General features: G+C 38.7%; 2 protein-coding genes and 1 pseudogene across 2 annotated transcripts; 2 read left to right on the top strand and 1 right to left on the bottom strand.

Moving 5' to 3' along the window:
• Nucleotides 1-7,618: 7,618 nt before the first annotated feature.
• LOC125189470 (monolignol oxidoreductase AtBBE-like 15 pseudogene) lies at nt 7,619-12,081 on the top strand (annotated as a pseudogene).
• A 745-nt stretch (nt 12,082-12,826) lies between these two features.
• On the bottom strand, nt 12,827-14,245 carry LOC125187789 (DnaJ/Hsp40 cysteine-rich domain superfamily protein). Its single transcript, XM_048084427.2, has 5 exons — nt 14,088-14,245; nt 13,747-13,844; nt 13,438-13,510; nt 13,286-13,382; nt 12,827-13,071 (listed from the first exon to the last, which is right to left on the bottom strand). Exons 1-5 carry the CDS (start codon nt 14,143-14,145, stop codon nt 12,993-12,995), a joined length of 405 nt encoding a protein of 134 aa, XP_047940384.1. The 5' UTR covers nt 14,146-14,245; the 3' UTR covers nt 12,827-12,992.
• On the top strand, nt 14,155-18,037 carry LOC125189471 (polygalacturonase ADPG2-like). The gene is made up of 10 exons (XM_089059220.1): nt 14,155-14,241; nt 15,991-16,125; nt 16,186-16,323; nt 16,407-16,583; nt 16,680-16,706; nt 16,795-17,002; nt 17,101-17,182; nt 17,274-17,382; nt 17,468-17,584; nt 17,678-18,037. Exons 1-10 carry the CDS (start codon nt 14,155-14,157, stop codon nt 17,906-17,908), a joined length of 1,311 nt encoding a protein of 436 aa, XP_088915346.1. The 3' UTR covers nt 17,909-18,037.
• The last annotated feature ends 663 nt before the right edge of the window (nt 18,038-18,700 follow it).

Here is an 18,700-nt window from a genome sequence, read left to right as displayed (position 1 = left end):
TTTAATTCTTTTGTCTGCTATGTGACTAGAATTAAATTAATTCTCCAAAGAGTTTTTCTAGTTTGAAACTTTATTTATTATTCTTGGAATAAAATCCAACTGCGCAGATTTCTGAATAATAAATTCCTCTTTCAAACACCTCATTGGGGATCACCCTTTTAGGGATTTAATCATACCACACTGGGCACGCGAATTCTATGAAATAATATTCCAATACCTTCATGTTATTCAATTACTACCACCCAAGATATCATGAACTTGAGTTACGTACAAACTCTCACATATTGATAAGTCAAAGTGGCGTTTGATTGAATAAACAATATTGATATTAATATCATAGACTAGAAAATACTAAACTTTCTGAAATATATTCTTTCAGTAGATAGCAATAAAGAATACATTTCGGATTAGATCCTTTCAGTGCTTTACCACACCGGTGTTACTAATCTCTTCTTAGGTAAGAGAGAATTATCACAAACACCGCAACCGTACCAATAGGTAGCCAAAGCCTATCCAAGTTGTGAATACGTTTTTCTTCTTACTAGATCTGGCCAAGTCCCCTACTGGAAAACTCATGAGGAGATTCATCGAATTTCCCTACTTGACCTTGTTAGTAAAAAGCCTTAGACTTGTTTATCATATTTCAATAATAAACCATTATATTATATTATTTATTCTCATAAATAGGTAAACAAGTGGACGTGGCGTTTCTCGTATACATGCACAAGCTGACTGTACAAAGGCATGTACGCTCGAAGCATCTTTTAGTATACAAACTCCAACAATCTCCCACTTATACTCAAAGAATGCTTTCGAGTATACCAACCGCGTTTATTGGCCTTGTGCTACACATTCACACACATTTTCTCCCACTTATACTCAAAGCAGGCTTTGGCCACTATGTACTCAACACTATAATTCTTTAAAAGAATCTACCAACATAGTTTGCTAGAGTACATAAAACGAAAATATACTTGTAATTTATAACCTTAATTCTTGCTAAGGAGCACGATTATTTGACCAAAATATTTCTAGGCCCTTTGATCCAGTGGAATAATTTTATGTGTCTTTCTCAAGTGCACTTATACATATTCCTCTATCAAAATCCATTATTTTAATCCTTCTGAATTTCTACTAATTAAAGTAGAATACTTATAGCAATATATAAAGTTTTAATCATGTCGAATATGATTCCCAAAACTTTAATTATATAATACCAATCTTATTTGGTATTATCCTTGCTATATAATTTGTGATGTAAATTTATGTATGAACATAATTACCTCATCACAATGACTAATTGGAAATTAGTCCTTATGACAAAATAAAACCGAATGATTGCATCCTTTGTTTTATAGTCATAAATTCCAAGAGTTCATTTATTTAACCATTTGTTGTGATCTTTAGAAATACTTTCTTTGGAAATCCAAAAGCAATTCTAATTTTAATAGCTAACTTGGAAATATCTTTTAATGTTATTAGAGTCTTAGAAAGTGTGCAATTCATCACTTCTTTCAATCTAGGGTGTGAACCCTTTTTAACTCTATCAAACATTACCTTAATTCCATTTATGAATATTCTATGAGACAAAATTTAGCTCCCACTTTTAAAAGTAGAAAAATACTAGTCTCAATATTCTTTAAGGCTATTAAAACAATTTAAATAGTGCTTGGAGTTAAATTCATCCTAGTTTAATAAAATGAGCTAAGAAGCTCTTATTAAACACTTAGAATTTAATCATTCATTTAAGAAAAGCTCCCACTATTTTAATTATCACTTTCACAACAAATTAAATAAAACAATAACTAACCAAATAGTCAACTCTAGGCTTGGAACATTAAAATAAATTTAATGTGCACACTATATTTACTACACAAGAATTTCTAGTATTTATAATAAATACTTATCTTGTTTCTAGTTGAATTTAATTTACTTGTCTTGTAATCAATTATTGTGATTATTTTTCTTACACCTTTATTTGAACAAACGCGATCATAAGATCATTTTATTTTGTATTGAATCCATGTTTAACATTAATGTTCTATTGATTCATCAACAAAATAATGGTTCAAAAGAATTAAGGATTAAAGAAACTTAATAATCAATATTTCTAGAAGAACACTTCATAATAATTGAACCAACAAATTTAATCACAAGTAAACATTTTGATATTAACCATGTTACATTTGATGTCATAAATAATTAGATAATCAAAACTTCATTTATCTAATAATGCAAGCATTATAAAATGACATCGATAATCCAAAAACACAATTGATAGTCTAGGAATAAAATTCCACATCAATAATCCATATGATATCAAAACCAAACAATGTACAAGTATCAAAAATCCTCAAAAATTCAACAATGTAAATAAAGCAAAATAAGACTTTCATTGTTCAAAAACATAAATGTCATAGCTAGATCAAGATCATGTCTTCCTCCTAATCACATTGGGTTGGCTCGAACTCTCTGCCATGTCAGACTTGCGTCTTAGGTCAGTGGAGTTATTGACCATCCTACCCTCCATCTTCCTTATCTGGACTTGTGCCTTAAGGAGCTTGCTAGAGAGTACTAGAAGAGATGTTGGCCAAAACTTGTCCAATATCTCTTTCTTTACTTTCTCATAACTCTTTGGAAGTCCGTCGAGAATCATGAGTTGTCGGGTTTCTGGGCCTAATTTCCCACCCAACTCCTCGAGCCTATCAAAACCATCAACCATTTCCACGACATAGTCGTTAATGTTTTGGTTCTCCTTCAAGACCGTTCTCCTCAAAATGTTCACCACCGATCTCATGAGACACTTGGTGGACATTTCATCAAACCATTTAGGTTCTTCAATCAATGACCTGTCGGGCTTGTCAATCTTGCCAAGAGCATTGCCGACCGAGGCCAACAAAAACCTCTTGACATGACCGCTCGCGGTATCCCATCGATCACAAGCATCATTTTCCTTGTCTGATATGTAATAAGCAAAGGGGCGATCCTTAGTGAGGACCAACCTCAAATCACTAGCCAACTGATCAATGTCAAGTCTCCTTTTCCAATCCAAATAAGAATCAGAATCGCGTTCCTTCGATTTAAGGATCGCACTATAAACTTCCCAAGTAGTAAACTTCTTTCGTTCAAGCTGAGAACAAATACCAATAATATAAACATGTAAAATTTCAAAGAATTGCAAATAACCACAAAACAATTCATCAATTTTACATCCACAAAATTCAAGCACAAACGTTCTTCTACTAGGAAGCCGTGTCATATTCATGCAAGAAATTCATTATTTTTACTGGCCACAATGTCGACAGATAGTCCAGAGACCATAAGAATGGCATGGCTGACTAACACTGCTAAAGCGTATAATCATAAAATTAAGCACTAAGGATTCTTTACTTGTGCGTGAACTCCTCTAAAGAAAGGTCGAACCGGACAAGCACCTCCTCCTATAGCTCCCTCTAAGCATTATTAAAATACAATCCTTATAATTTCGCAGCAATATTGCTCCGGTAAAGACCAGTCGCGATATTACTGAAAAACTAATTTTACGATTTTAATAACCTTTATCTAGAGAAGTCAAAACTTACGAACTGGTAATGTTCCTCCCGTAAAGACAGGCCGGTCACACTTCGCACTAAGACCAATTTTATGGAGGCCATATACAAACGTGTTGTAATTATCGCTTCATATTTTCTTGTTGGTGGTTTTAATAGTTTAATTATCAATTAAGCAGATAAGGCAGATATCCACATTCAAGGTATAATTAAACATGTACTAGCTATGCATGCAAGGCAATAAGTACATAGGCGATGCATGAGTTAAAACTAGATTTTAACAAATAAAATCATAACTCAAATTAAATATCCATCATTCATCAATAAAACATGTAAACACATTTACAAAAGGTTCACATAAACATAATGACGAAACTTGATCATTTAATTAAGCATCTAAAATAAATAGATAGAATTAAAATTCTACCTTCACATAAACAAGATTATCTAGACATTAAGTCCAATCTTAAACAATCATACATTATTAGTTAAAATAACGTATCTTGATTATTAGAATCACCTTTAATACTATTAGGATTTACTTAGATAGAATTAATCCATCATTATCCTAAAATTAATGTCTAGGTGTATATCATAAAAGATTAGCTAAGTCTTAATTTAAAATGCCCACTTGGATATATAAATCCGCATTTATCCAATCAAGACAAAATCCATTTAAAACACACCAATTAAATTCGAGAATCAAAATTCTCATAGCTTTCAAATAAAATCACATGACAAGAAGAATCTTATTACATCTTTAATTCAAAATGATGTTTTCTAGATGAAATAAAATTCACCTTCATCAAAATTAAAGACAAAATTCAACTTAAAAAATAATTAAGGATTTTAATAGCAAAATTAATGCTCTATGAATTTTCATACCTTTAAATCACATTTGATGTTATCTAGATGAAACAAATTCACCTTCATCAAAATTAAAGATAAAATTCAAATTAAACTAGGAATTGAATTCCAATTAAAATCCAATTAATCATTTAACACTTTAATAATTTAGGATTTAAGTAGCATGTTAATGCCAAATGAATTTTTCACTTCTTTAATTAAAACGATGTTATCTAGATGAAATAAAATTCACCTACATCATATTAAAGACAAAATTCAAACTAGGAAATAGATTCCAATTAAAATCCATCCAATTATTAAACATGAAATTTTCGAAAATTTTGAAGGTTTAAAACAATTGAAAAACTCATGTCTTTTCCTTAGGTATATTTCTAGGAAATAATTCCATAACACACCAATTAAAATAAAGACAATTTCAATTAAACCTTAAAATAAAACATGAAGGCATATAGTGAGAATATTCTTTAAAATTCCATTCTATTATGGAAAAGCCAAAATTTAGATCAATCAAAATTGAATTCCCTTATGTTAATTATCATGATATTATCTAGATGGAAAGAATCCATCAAAATCAACTAATTAACAAATTAAATCAATTTATTTGACCTAATTATTCCAATTGGCAAATTTAAAGAAGGTAAATATTCTCTTTTAAATTAGAATCTTGACTTAATTGCAAAATCATTCTAATTTCCACAACACATTTTAATTATTCTAGGTTTAGAATTTTAAACCACATTTATAAATAGCTTGCGTGTTAAGAAACGAAACAAAAACACGAAAAACAAAACGAGACGACGAGACGACGCAACCCAAACCTTAATTAGGATTTAGGCCGCCACGGCAGCAGCCGCCGCTGCCGCGTCTGACCACTGCCGCCGCCTCTGGCCGTCGGGAACTGCTCCGCCGTCGACCGCCATCTGGAGCCACCGCACGCCACCGCCGCCACCGTCTGGAAACACCGAAATTGGCCGCTGCAAGCATCAATCAGCCGCGGCAGTGACGTAAGAGGCCCACGTCGCCGGATCTTGGCAGACCCGACGCGCCTCCAGCGCCGCCGCCTTGCCTAGCCGTCGCCTGCACCGGTCGTCGTCGGTCAGCCGCTGCAGCAGCCACCGGAGGCCCACGCTGTCGGATCGAGATTGATCCGACACGCCTCCGACATCTCCGCTGCCTGCTCGCCATCCGCCGCCTCTCCCATTGGACTGGAGCTCCCTCTGGTCGACGACCATCGCCGGCCGCCGCCCCGAGCTCCTTCTCCGTCGCGATTCCCGGTCGGCGTGAAGCTAGGGTTTTTCGAAACCCTAGTTTAATTTTATTTTTTTTCGATTTTAATTAACTTGATTCATCGCGGTCGCTTCATGTGACCGCGATCTTAAATCTTAATTAATCGTTTCTTAATTTGTAACAATCTTTTATGTTCATATCAAATATGCATATTTAAACATCTAGCTTTTTAGCAATTTAAATTGTTCTAGCATATTAAGAACATAAAACTATAGATCTATGAATACTTGCTTAGATCTAGAATATTCTTGTGAAAAACTCAAATAAAATTCGAGATTCATAATATTCTTTCATCGATCCAAGTATTCAATCATGGACCACTTTATTTCTTGATTTAAAAAAACATATACTCACTTAAACACATACATATATGTAATCAACAAACATATAATCTAGTATATATTACTTAGAATATATAGATCTAATGATGTTCATCATAGATCTAGAATATTTTTGTGAAAAACTTGAATAAAATTCAATATTCATAATATTCTTCCATCGATCTAGAACATCATATCATAGATTCATAAAATTTCCCTAGTCCTTGGTTATTCATCCGTGTGGGCGGATCTTGAACAACCAAAATAGTCTTGATGAGATCTAGGAGGAACACTACACCAAACTATCTATCTCGATTCAATTCTATGGATTAGAATGAACAAGACAAGATTAAACCAAAAACCCTAGCTCCCTATTACTTGGAGGCTCGAAAATCGAGCCAAATGAGGGAGAGAGAAGCCACGTTAGTGGCGGCTAGGGTTAGGGTTGAGAGGTGTGACTTGTGGTGTGCTAGGGTTTCCACATCTCATCACTATTTATAATGGACTTGTTGGGCTAGGTTGGGGATCCATGGAATGACAAGTGTTGGGCTCACCCATTAGATAATTAACTAATTAAATCAAATGACCCATGATTTAATATATTATCAATGGAATATTATTTTATTCCACTAAAGAATAATATTGCACTCCCACTTAAATCACCAAATTACAAATAACTTGGGTCCATTTTATTTTATAATATTTCCCGCGTTTAAGATTATCTTGATCCGTCAATTTAATTCTTTTGTATGCTATGTGACTAGAATTAAATTAATTCTCCAATGAGTTTTTCTAGTTTGAAACTTTATTTATTATTCGTGGAATAAATTCCAACTGCGCAGATTTCTGAATAATAAATTTCTCTTTCAAACACCTCATTGGGGATCACCCTTTAAGGGATTTAATCATACCACACTGGGCACGCGAATTCTATGAAATAATATTCCAATACCTTCATGTTATTCAATTACTACCACCCAAGATATCATGAACTTGAGTTACGTACAAACTCTCACATATTGATAAGTCAAAGTGGCGTTTGATTGAATAAACAATATTAATATTAATATCATAGACTAGAAAATACTAAACTTTCTTAAATATATTCTTTCAGTAGATAGCAATAAAGAATACATTTCGGATTAGATCCTTTCAGTGCTTTACCACACCGGTGTTACTAATCTCTTCTTAGGTAAGAGAGAATTATCACAAACACCGCAACCGTACCAATAGGTAGCCAAAGCCTATCCAGGTTGTGAATACGTTTTTCTTCTTACTAGATATGGCCAAGTCCCCTACTGGAAAACTCATGAGGAGATTCATCGAATTTCCCTACTTGACCTTCTTAGTAAAAAGCCTTAGACTTGTTTATCATATTTCAATAATAAACCATTATATTATATTATTTATTCTCATAAATAGGTAAACAAGTGGACGTGGCGTTTCTCGTATACATGCACAAGCTGACTGTACAAAGGCATGTACGCTCGAAGCATCTTTTAGTATACAAACCCCAACACTGCGGCCACTTCAACGGTATATACTCTAACTTGATGACGAACATGATGAGTGGCCAGAACGAGCACATGGTCCGAGATGAGGCAATGCAGAGGTATAATGGCCAGTTCTTGTCGAAGGGCTTCAAGTATTGGAACATCTATGATAGGCTGAAGGATCTCCCCAAATTCCGGACGGGTATGCACACCGCGCTGCACGGGAAATCGGTGCGCTCGCGACTTAGCGGTGCGGAGAGTGAGGGAAGCGCGACCCCCATCGACTTGACTGGGGATGGTCCGCACGAGCGCCCTGTGGGAGCGAAGAAGGCGAAGGGGAGGCCGAAGGGGAAGGGCGCATCGTCGGATGCCCAGTCGGAACCCCAGTTCATACAACAAGCCACGCTCTCTGCCAATGTCGCCAATCTGACGCAGCTGTAGACGCTGTACTTCACCAGCGGCGGAACCCCAGAAGCGAAGCAGTCCCTCTGGTCGACCATCCAAAATATGAAGATCCTGATGGGCCTCCCGCCGGACGCCCCTCCCTCTTAGTTTTTTAAATATTTGTTTTTTATGGTTTTTTATTTGTAGTTTTTTTTTTCTCGTTGTATTATATTTTCCAATGATTAATACAACGATGAATTGTTCATTATAAATCTATTTATTAAACACATTTGTAGGGAAAATTAAACAATATTAAAAATGATGATGTAAAAATGAAATGTTGAGTTAAGGAGAAATAAGGGAGAAACCATTGGAGCAGTTGGCTAAAAGTTGGCTAAAAACCTGGGGATAAATTTTGGTGCTGATGTGGCGCTGATGTGGCAGGAGTTAGGGAGAAATAAGGGAGTTTTTAGCCGGACCATTGGGAGTGCTCTTATCTCTCTATAAATATAGAACTCCACCATCAACATTCAGATAGTAGTACTAAACACACCAAAAATGAGTCCTCTACCCTCATTACTCCTCTATCGCCGAAAAAATCCAGGATTCCTTCCCAAAATGCGTAGCCAAACAGGCCGTTCAAATTCCGCCTCCAAACTCAACCTTCATCACCCCTTCCCAAACCTCACTCTTCACCTCCATTTTGAACTCCACGGCCCAAAACCTCCGATGTCTGCTCCCCTCCAACCCCAAGCCCATCCTCATCTTCACGCCCTTAACCGAATCCCACGTCCAAGCCGCCGTCGTCTGCGCCAAGGCTCTCAGCGTCCATCTCCGCCTGAGGAGCGGCGGCCACGACTACGAAGGCCTCTCCTACACATCGGATTTCAAATCGGCGCCGCCGTTCATCCTCCTCGACTTCGGAAAGCTCCGCGCCGTCGACGTCGACGACCGCTCCGAGACAGCGTGGGCGCAGGCCGGCGAGCTATACTACCGGATATCGGAGAAGAGCTAAACGCACGGCTACCCCGCCGGCCTCTTCACCAGCCTAGGCGTCGGCGGCGCGTATGGCCTCAGCGCTGATAACGTGGCCGATGCGAGAATAGTCGACGCCAACGAAAACATCCTCGACCGGAAATCCATAGGAGAGGACGCGTTTTGGGCGATCCGAGGCGGCGGCGGAGGCAGCTTCGGCGTTATATTAGCATGGAAGGTTCGGCTCCTCAAAGTTCCGCCAACCGTAATGGTTTTCACCGTGGCGCGAACACTAGAACAAGGCGGCACCAAAACGCTATACAAATGGCAGCACATCGCCGACAAAATCGACGAGAATGTATTCATGAGAGTACTGATCCAGCCAGCGCCAGTGGCGGCTGACTCCGGGAAGAAGAGGACGATAGTGACGTTGTACAACGGGGTGTATCTCGGCAGCGCGGAGTCGCTTCTCCAAATCGTGAATTTCGAGTTTCCAGAGCTCGGGATGGCACGGAACGAGACGGTGGAGATGAGCTGGATAGAGTCGGTGGTGTACATGGGGAGCTTCCCGGCGGGGACGGCGCCGGAGACGCTTCTCTCGGGGAAACCGCCTTTCGTGAACTACTTCAAGGGGAAGTCGGACTTCGTGAAGGAGGCGGTGGCGGAGGAGGGGCTGGAGGGGCTGTGGAGGGTGATGCTGGAGGAGGAGGCGCCGTTGGTGATATGGACTCCGTTTGGGGGGGAAATGGGGCAGATTGAGGAGGGGGAGATTCCGTTCTCGCACATGAAGGGGGTGGTGTTCATGGCGGAGTACCTGACGTCGATGAAGAGGAGGTGGGGAAGAGGTACGACTGGATAAACAAGCTCTACGAATACATGACGCAGTACGTCTCTATGAATCCGAGGGAGGCTTATGTTAACTTGAGAGACGACGAGATCGGGATGAACGGCTTTAACCGCACCTCCGTTGATGCTGTGGAATGGGGGAGTAAGTATTAGGGCATCCACTATAGGGGCGGCGCGCCGGCCGCCCCGGAGGCGGCTTAGCCGCGGCGGTCTATAGGGGAGCATGCGTCCGCCCCAGGGGCGGACGAAAATGTTGGGGCGGAAGGGCCATCGCCGCGTTTGCAGCGAGGACGGGCCAGATGAGAGAGAAGCGCAGCGGCCGCCACGCCTATCTATTGCGCGGCGAAACCGCCGCGGCGGTCGCCGGCTTTTAAAATTTTTTTTTTTTAATTCGAATTTGTAATTAATTTTTTTGGCTTATTTAAATACCCCACCAATTTGTTTTTCACTCCACCCCCAATTTCACAACCCTAGAGTTTATACCAAATGCACGGGAGAGACGAAGATTCTCCCGGCACGGAAGAATCGGGATACGGATACTATCCTTCTTCCCAGCCATCTCAGCTGTGGGGATCGAGTCCCAATCCCCCTCCATTCCAGTCGTGGTCACCGACATCCCCGCCGTGGCAACAAATCCAATATCGGGGTCAATCTTCTCATCAGAGGAATTTGGGTCGTTCGGCATTTGGAGATTATCGACCCACTATGGACTCGCCCAACCATCCACGGCCGGATACCCCTTCTCACTCTTTCCAGCACACCCAGACTCCTTTGTCTGATTTCGATAGGTTCACACTGGAGCAGATGATGGGGCTGATGAGTCCGGGCCTACCGGAGACCCCGCCGACGAGATCTGGTGGCGACGGCGGTGGTGGGAGAGGCGGCGGCAACGGCGGTGGTGGGAGGGGCGGCGGCGACGGCGGTGGGGAGAGAGGCGGCGGCGACGGCGGTGGGGGGCGGGCCGGCGGCGACGGCGACGGGGATGGCAGCGGCAGCGGCGGTAGCGAGTCGGCGGTCACAAGTCGGGGCGGGCACTACACCAAAGACGAGTCGATTGCTGTGGCGAGGGCATGGGATGCCGTCACATCAGACCCCTGTGTTGGCACCGATCAGACCGAGATGGGCTTTTGGAAGCGCGTCTTGTTGACCTACAATGAGTTCAAGCCGAGAGGCGCCAAACCGCGTGACGCGGAACAGCTCCGGAAAAAGTTTGGGAGGATTCTGACACCCACCAGGAAGTTCGCGGGCATCTACGGCAACAACCTTCTCAACGCTGAGAGTAGCCGCAACGAAGCCGACGTGAAGGCTCTGTCTGTGTCCCAATACAACGCGCTATATAAGCCTAAGTTCACCCAGGGGGAGGAGTTTCTCGTTCTCGAGAACTGCCCGAAATTCAAGTCTATCTGTGCAGAGGAGACTAAAGGTCACGCGGCGAAGCGCAATAGACGCAACAGAGCCGGGAACTACAGCAGCAGCAGCGGCGAACACTCAATCGACCTCAACGACGCCCAAACGGATGAGCCCTCTGATACACACACTAGGCGTTCACGCCCTCTGGGGCAGAAGGCCAGTATCCGCAGCGCCCGAATGTCTGCAGGTTCCTCCAGCTACTCGGCGCCCGGGTCTGAATCGCGCACCGCGCAGGCGCCTACTGGAGCTCAGTCTGTGGACCATGGGGCCCATGTGGTCTTGAACAGGAACCTGAATGTGCAATTGATGAAACAACTGCAAGATAACTGCCGTTTCTACGAGTCGGCCACCGACCCGATCACCAAGGCGATATACTATGAGCTCATGTGTAGGATCAGAGAGGATCTGGGGCTGACTGGTCCAGGGGCGACGCCGGGGGCGGCGGGGGCAGGGGCGGCGGCGCCGGGGGGAGTGGGCGACGAAGAAGAGGCAGAGGATTCCGACTCCGCCACCGAGTAGATGGTGGCGGTGTTTTTATTTGTTTTTAAATATTTTTTTTATAAAATGTTCGTTGTGTAATTTTCCAGTATCCATTAATACAACGAATATTTGGTCTCATCGCACTTTTTAATTTTATTATTATCTCGTTCTCTAATTATTTATAGTCCGATAATTTTAATTGTAACTGAATTAAAATATACAACAAATAAAATAAAGTGAAATTTGTCCACCAAAAGTGTCCACTATTGCTGCGGACACTTTTTTTTGTGACTGTGGGCAAATAAAATGGGGCTATGGACAAAAAAAAGTTGTCCACCAAAAAGTGTCCACCTATATAGTGGATGCTCTTACAATAGCAATTTTGAGAGATTGGTGCAGGTCAAGTCCCGAGTTGATCCCTGTAATTTTTTCTGGCATGAACAGACCATTCCTACCTCCCTATCCATATAATTATGCATCATTTTTGTTTTGAGTGAACTACTTGGTCCTTGATTTTGAGGATTGAACAAATTTAGTACTCCCTTCGTTTCACTTAAAATGAAACATTTGGAAATCGGCACGAGATTTTATGCAGTGTTGTTTTGTGAGTTAAAGAAGAGAGAATAAAGTAAGAGAGATGAAAAAGTAGAGATAGAGTTATTTTCATTTTAGGAAACGTTTCATTTTTAATGGGACAAATAAAAAAGGAAAATGTTTCATTTTTAATGGGACGGATGGAGTATTTAAACTTTAAAAGTTTTTTTTGTATCTTTTCACTTTTTAAACTAATTTTGGGACTGAAATTCCTGAAAGGACATTTTTCGACATTCACGAAGAAATGTCAAATCTCTCTTTCAAAAATGAATTTGATCTAAACTTTTAGGATACGTCAACCAAAATTTTTAATATGATTTTATTACCTACACAATAATTTAATGTGTAATCCCACAAATAAAGCAGAAATGACTCTGGCTAGTAGAAATCATGTTTGAGCAAATAATATCCATTCCCCTCATGATTTAAACCAAAAAAAAAGCACAAAATTAATAAATAGTACTACAAAAGTGTTAAGTAGTTGTAATGTTTGGATATTCTTACAAAAATAAATAATTTGATGATCCATAGGAAGAATAAAATACTGGATGTAAAACACAACTTTAGTTCCAAAATACTTTGTCAATATTAATCTACGGTGCGCCAATATTCTTATCCACAATTTTCACCAAACAAGAAAGGTGTATCATAAAATAGATGGTTGGATCAAAGGATAAAATTGATCTGTTGAACAAGTACAAGTAATTAACATACTCAATGCACTACATATCGCTGTTGGCTGTGTTATCGACGATACGCTAAAATCAAGAAGATCGAAGATGCATAAGCTAATCCTCGAATGTGCTCATCCAACCACCAAGAAATCCAGCACCATTGCAGCTACCGCACAGGACCTCCCTCTTCCCCCTGTCCAAGACTTGAGATCAGTATCCAACATACTTGCATCTGAAACTCATTGATTATATCATTCTCATTTCATAGATTACGCTGATTGTTTTACGGACATTTCTTTATGAACCAGTTCAGATAATACAAAAGTGCAAATACAGTATCAGAATTACACTCAACAGCAGAAATTTGAATGCCAAGAAATGTGTGATAATTGTTTATAGTGATATACCTGCAAAGCCAGCAAGAGTTGCCAGCTTTGTACTGTCCATTGAAGTGATCCACTGAATTGATTCCAGTGCCCTTGCATTGCCCGCATTGTTTAGCACCTAAAAATGTTGTGTTAGCCCCAGAATAAAGTGTAGGAAATCATGCTTCACTTACCATTGCCCTCACAATCCTGACAGAGTAGGCTATTTACTTTGGCGGCCGGGACCGTCTTCTTGTCGTCATCGGGCTGCATATAAATAGACCAAAGAGCAAGTTACATATAAATAGAATCAAATGAACTCGGAGGGGCAGTAAAAGCTAAAATCAACCTAAAATCAGGCATTGTGGTAGCAAGGATTGGAATCAAAAATTGACATAAGTGTTTTTAAAACATAACATTATGTAGCATAAACAACGCATCCACAGACAGATCATTATCCCAGTGACAGTGAGGTACAAAATCAACACAACATTTACACTCACAGTAGCTTTTAAAGGTTGGAAAGAAGCATTATTGGAAGTGTTGGTGGCATCCGTAATCCAATTCACTCTCCCACTAGTAAATCTATCACTAATAAGTCCTGCAATTCCAAAACAAATCAAATTTCATAAGTTGATTACGCAATATGCCCACTGCATTATGTATAACTCGAATTTCATAATAAACGAAACAATTGCGCTATTTTAATCTAGCTTATAAAGCCTCTTCCCAATAAATTCATCAATTTTGATTTTATGAATGTGATTTTGGGGTAAATTTATGAACTCGCAAACTGATACCGATAGAAAAGAAGTAAAACGATGAGAGAGAGGGAGAGGTGTACCAGTTTTAGGAGCGGTGTTGAAGGACATACGAGTGGATGAACAAAGAGAGAGTGCCATTTGTTAAGAATGTGGATGATTTGTGTTCTCCTCCCTCCACACTCCACTGCGTACTCACTCACTGTATCATATAGCGTAGATGCTCAAAGAGATAAGGTGCAGATTGCATTTCCTCATTTACTAAAATGCCCCTCTGCTTCCGATATTTTCATCTTGATATTTTATTAACCATTTTTAGCCAAAATATCTCATCTTTCAACAAATGTCCAAATAAAATTTCTCTATCATTTTCTAATTAATTAGTGTCAGAAACTAAAAACTAAATAAGTCAAGAGATAATAGTCAATAAATTTATACAATTTAACTAAATTCTAGTGAATTTCATAAGTTAAGAATAATATTTTTCTCCATCCCATAAAAGTAGAGACTCTTTCTTATTTAATCCGTGTCTAATAAAAATAGTCTACTTTTATTTTCGGTAAATTCTTACTTTTTAATAAGATGAACCTTATTCTCCATTAATACACTCCAATAATTTTTTTTATATTCTTGGTTCGTACCAAATATACATTAAAACTCGTGTTATCCCAACTCAACTATGGAAGGGAGGGGTATTAAAATACAACATCTCAAAATTTTTTTAATCATCTCATTAATGCAAATTTAGATAAAACCGACGGTGATGTGGTAATTGAATTTGCCCCAATAAACCGCCACCTTCGGAGAAATTTGCCGTGGATTCCTTGTTTGAGCCAACAACTAAATTTGCCGTACATTAACAGTAATATTTTCAGTATTTTCACATAATATAAAAATTAAATTACAAGTGAATGTAGAAAACATATAGAACCTTACGAAAGTGAGTATTTTCATTTATTAACACTAATTTTTATGTGTCCGCTATAATAAATTTTCAACTATCTTATTTGTATCCTTTCAGTGATATCTGAGTAGTGAAAGGCTTCTTTATAATCATATAGGTTTAATATCACACTCTGTCGCTCCCCCTTTCCAAGAAGACAAAATTAAATTTTACTTGTTCAATGGAAGGAAAAAAAAATAATACTCCCTCCATCACATTGAAGATACCCATTTTCCTTTTTGATTTGTCCCAGCCAAGATGACTCATTACTTAAAATGGACACATTTATCTCTACTTTATTCACTCTCTTTAACTTTACTCTCTCTTCTTAACACACAAAAATTAACTGCATAAAATTCCGTGCCGTCCAAGGAAGGGATCATCTTTCTTGGGACGGAGGAGTACTAACATGATATAACACTAACTAGCCAGAGTTACAATGAGACATATAAATGAAACACGTATATGTATAATGAAGCACAACAGTAACACTATATATTTGGAATCGAGGTAGTAGGAATAAATTTTTTAACAGGTTCCCCAAAAAAAAGAGAAATAATAGTGACTAGTAAAAGAGCTTTTGTCCATGTAATTACTAGAAGAACTGAAATCTTGAAACTTGTGACTTGTCCAATAGTTTTCACGAGCCAAAAGGGTTACATTTTTCTGATTCATACAACGGTTATATCTCAGTCTCCTCTTCCCTCTAATTCTTGTCTACTACTTGTTCTATTTATAAAATATGCCCAATGCAATATTTGGCATAAGTTATAGTACTATACTAATACACCCAATAAAATATTTGGCATAAGAAAATTAATTTAGGATCACACAGTCTGATTTTTACATCATTGTATATTGCAGTATTATATATGTGTGTGTGTGAGAGTGAGAGAGATAGAGAGAAGTGCAGCAGCAAGCTAGCAATCAACATTTGTGTTAATTTGGCATATTTCATGGTGATAATATACTCCATGTTACAACTAAAAAATCAAAATGTTTAATCCATATCTATGTATAATTAAGTTGTACTCCTTGTGTAGGATGTTGTGATTGGAGTGTTGTTATTGGTGTTCGCTTCGTCGTCTTCACCAATCCTTACCTGCGGCATTGATGAACATTATTTCGATGTCATCAACTATGGAGCCACTGGTGATGGTTGTACAGATGATTCACAGGTAATTTGTAGAACTACTCTTTCATTTTAATTATATTATGACTCATATTTACAAATGTAGGCATTTGTAGAGGCATGGGATGCAGCTTGTAGTTCTTCACTTCAATCTGCAACACTATATGTTCCGCCGGAGACCATATTTCTAGTTCACCCCCTCATCTTTCACGGCCCTTGCAATCCAACGATCATCAATTTCTCGGTACCTTATCTTTATTCAAGTAGTATTGTTCTAGTACAAATTCATGATTTTGTAATGGTAAGATTAATGTTGTGGATAGGAAGATTTTAGGGACAATGATAGCACCAGAGTCACCAAGCTCGTGGGATGAAAGAGATGCAAGTCAATGGATGGCATTTACGAATATCGATGGCCTTAACATCGATGGCTATGGCTATGGCGTCGTAGATGGGAGAGGCAAGACTTGGTGGGATCAGTCTTGTAGATACCATCCTCTTTTGGTACATGCTGTCATAAATTCTTCTCAATTGTTTCATTTAAGATTATCAAGTGTATAACAAGTTTGTAAATGTTGTTAATGTTCCTTGTATTTTCAGGAAAATTGCACAACTTTAGCTCCAACAGTAAGTTATGCTTTCACAACGGGTAATTGCACATGTTTTACCTCGTATTTTATGGGTCCGCCACTGAATAACAAGTACCGGTAAACAGGCGTGGAAGTTTTTAGGGTGCAACGATAGCAGCGTTAGGAACGTGAAGTTTATAAATAGTGCCCAAACACATATGCTGGTGAAAGGGTGCAACGATTTCATCATTGAGAATGTGATTATTGAGTCTCCTGAAAATAGCCCCAACACAGATGGTATTCACATTCAATCATCTCACCATCTTCTCATCACAAATTCTACAATAGCCTGCGGTAATTTATATACTACCAATCACCAATTTTATTTAATCTATTTGCCAAATACTATATTCATTGATTTTGTAGATTCTTGTATTTGTCAATGCCCACAGGCGATGATTGTATCTCAATTGGTGACTACATTTCTGATATGGAGATAAGCAAAATTCAATGTGGCCCTGGTCATGGAATCAGGTCTGTTCAGATTTCATTTCATTAGTACACCTTTACTAGTGATAATACATGAAATTAATTTCTTAGCAATTTGTTGTCAATAACTGCACAGCATTGGAAGCTTAGGAAGGGGAGGAAACTATGTACAAGTGGAAAACATTCAAATAAGCAATGCCATCTTCAACGGAACTACAAATGGCGCTCGGATCAAAACATGGCAGGTACTAACTCAAACTAACTGCCAAACATATGATTGCCAATTGGCCTAAAACTATACTTAATTATTTCACTAATGATGGTGACAAGGTTGGAAGAGGATATGTACGGCGCGTCACATTTGAAAAACTGGTACTCCACAACGTCAAGAATCCCATCATCATCGACCAGAATTACTGCAACATCAGGGGTGCATGCCAAGAGCAAGTAAGCTTATACAAAGAAAAATGACAAATGGTTAAATCATTCATACCTCAAAAATATTTCTGGTCTTAAATGCTTATGGTCTCCTATTTCAAGGAATCCGGAGTTGAAATAAGCAATATAGTGTATCGAGAAATACAAGGGACATCAGCTTCGAAGATCGCCATCAATCTTAACTGTAGTAATTGGGTACCATGTTATGGAATATGGATGGAATCAATAGAGTTAACATCAGCTATAGCTGGGAAGCAAGTTACTGCAAATTGCAGCAATGCTTCTGGTCGAGAGCAAGGCACGCTTCCTGGCCCATGTCTTCGGCAATACTAATCTATTCTCATATCAGAGCAGATCCACATCTACTCTACTATTCACAATCTTCGACCTTTTTAATTTGTATTCGAAATACTACTAGATTTGTACATACATGACAACCAAATTTTAGTGCTTTTGGTCATAGAGAACTTGAATTGAATTCTTTGATAATGGAGTATACATTTTCGGAGCATGTTATGTTACAAATTAAGTTTGTTTACCAGATAGTGTGCTTAGAAATAGGCTATATGTATGTGTTATTTTTCTTCACACATTTCAACCTATTCCTTCAATCCCTCTAACATTTCTCTTGGTAGCTTTGTGGCCCATGCCACTTTCTCTTGGCATTTGCGTGCCAAAACTCTCGCTACTGGCATAGTTGTCGTGACGTGAAATTTTTTTCATAAATGTAAATCTTTTTATCATGAGTGTAAAATTCAAATGAAAAAAAATTGAGCTTGAATTTTTTTTTTCCCCGAGTTGATGAGAACTTACCATTATATTAATTAGATACAAATAATTCAAATAGAACTGATTTGATTTTGAGTTGAAGTGGATCAAGTTATGTCATACTATTATTCATGATACGTTAAGACTCGTGCATGAAAGCGTTCGCACGATTTCGCTCGATTATGCACTGTGTTAATGAAGTCATGATATTTTATTCTATTTTGTGTGGAGCACTTTTTTTTTCTATTTTCTTTCATAAACGTAATGAGATATAATCATATTGCTACATGAATCGAATTAACGCGAATATAGTTAACTTAAGTATTAGGAATCGTGAGATTTTTTTTAATGAATAGA

The sequence above is a fragment of the Salvia hispanica genome, chromosome 5 (assembly GCF_029641045.1).
Source record: "Salvia hispanica isolate PSC_SH4W2 chromosome 5, Shi_PSC_v1, whole genome shotgun sequence".
NCBI classification, from domain to species: domain Eukaryota; kingdom Viridiplantae; phylum Streptophyta; class Magnoliopsida; order Lamiales; family Lamiaceae; genus Salvia; species Salvia hispanica.
Note: the sequence above shows the minus strand (reverse complement) of the source record. Positions and strands in the feature narration are given on the sequence as shown.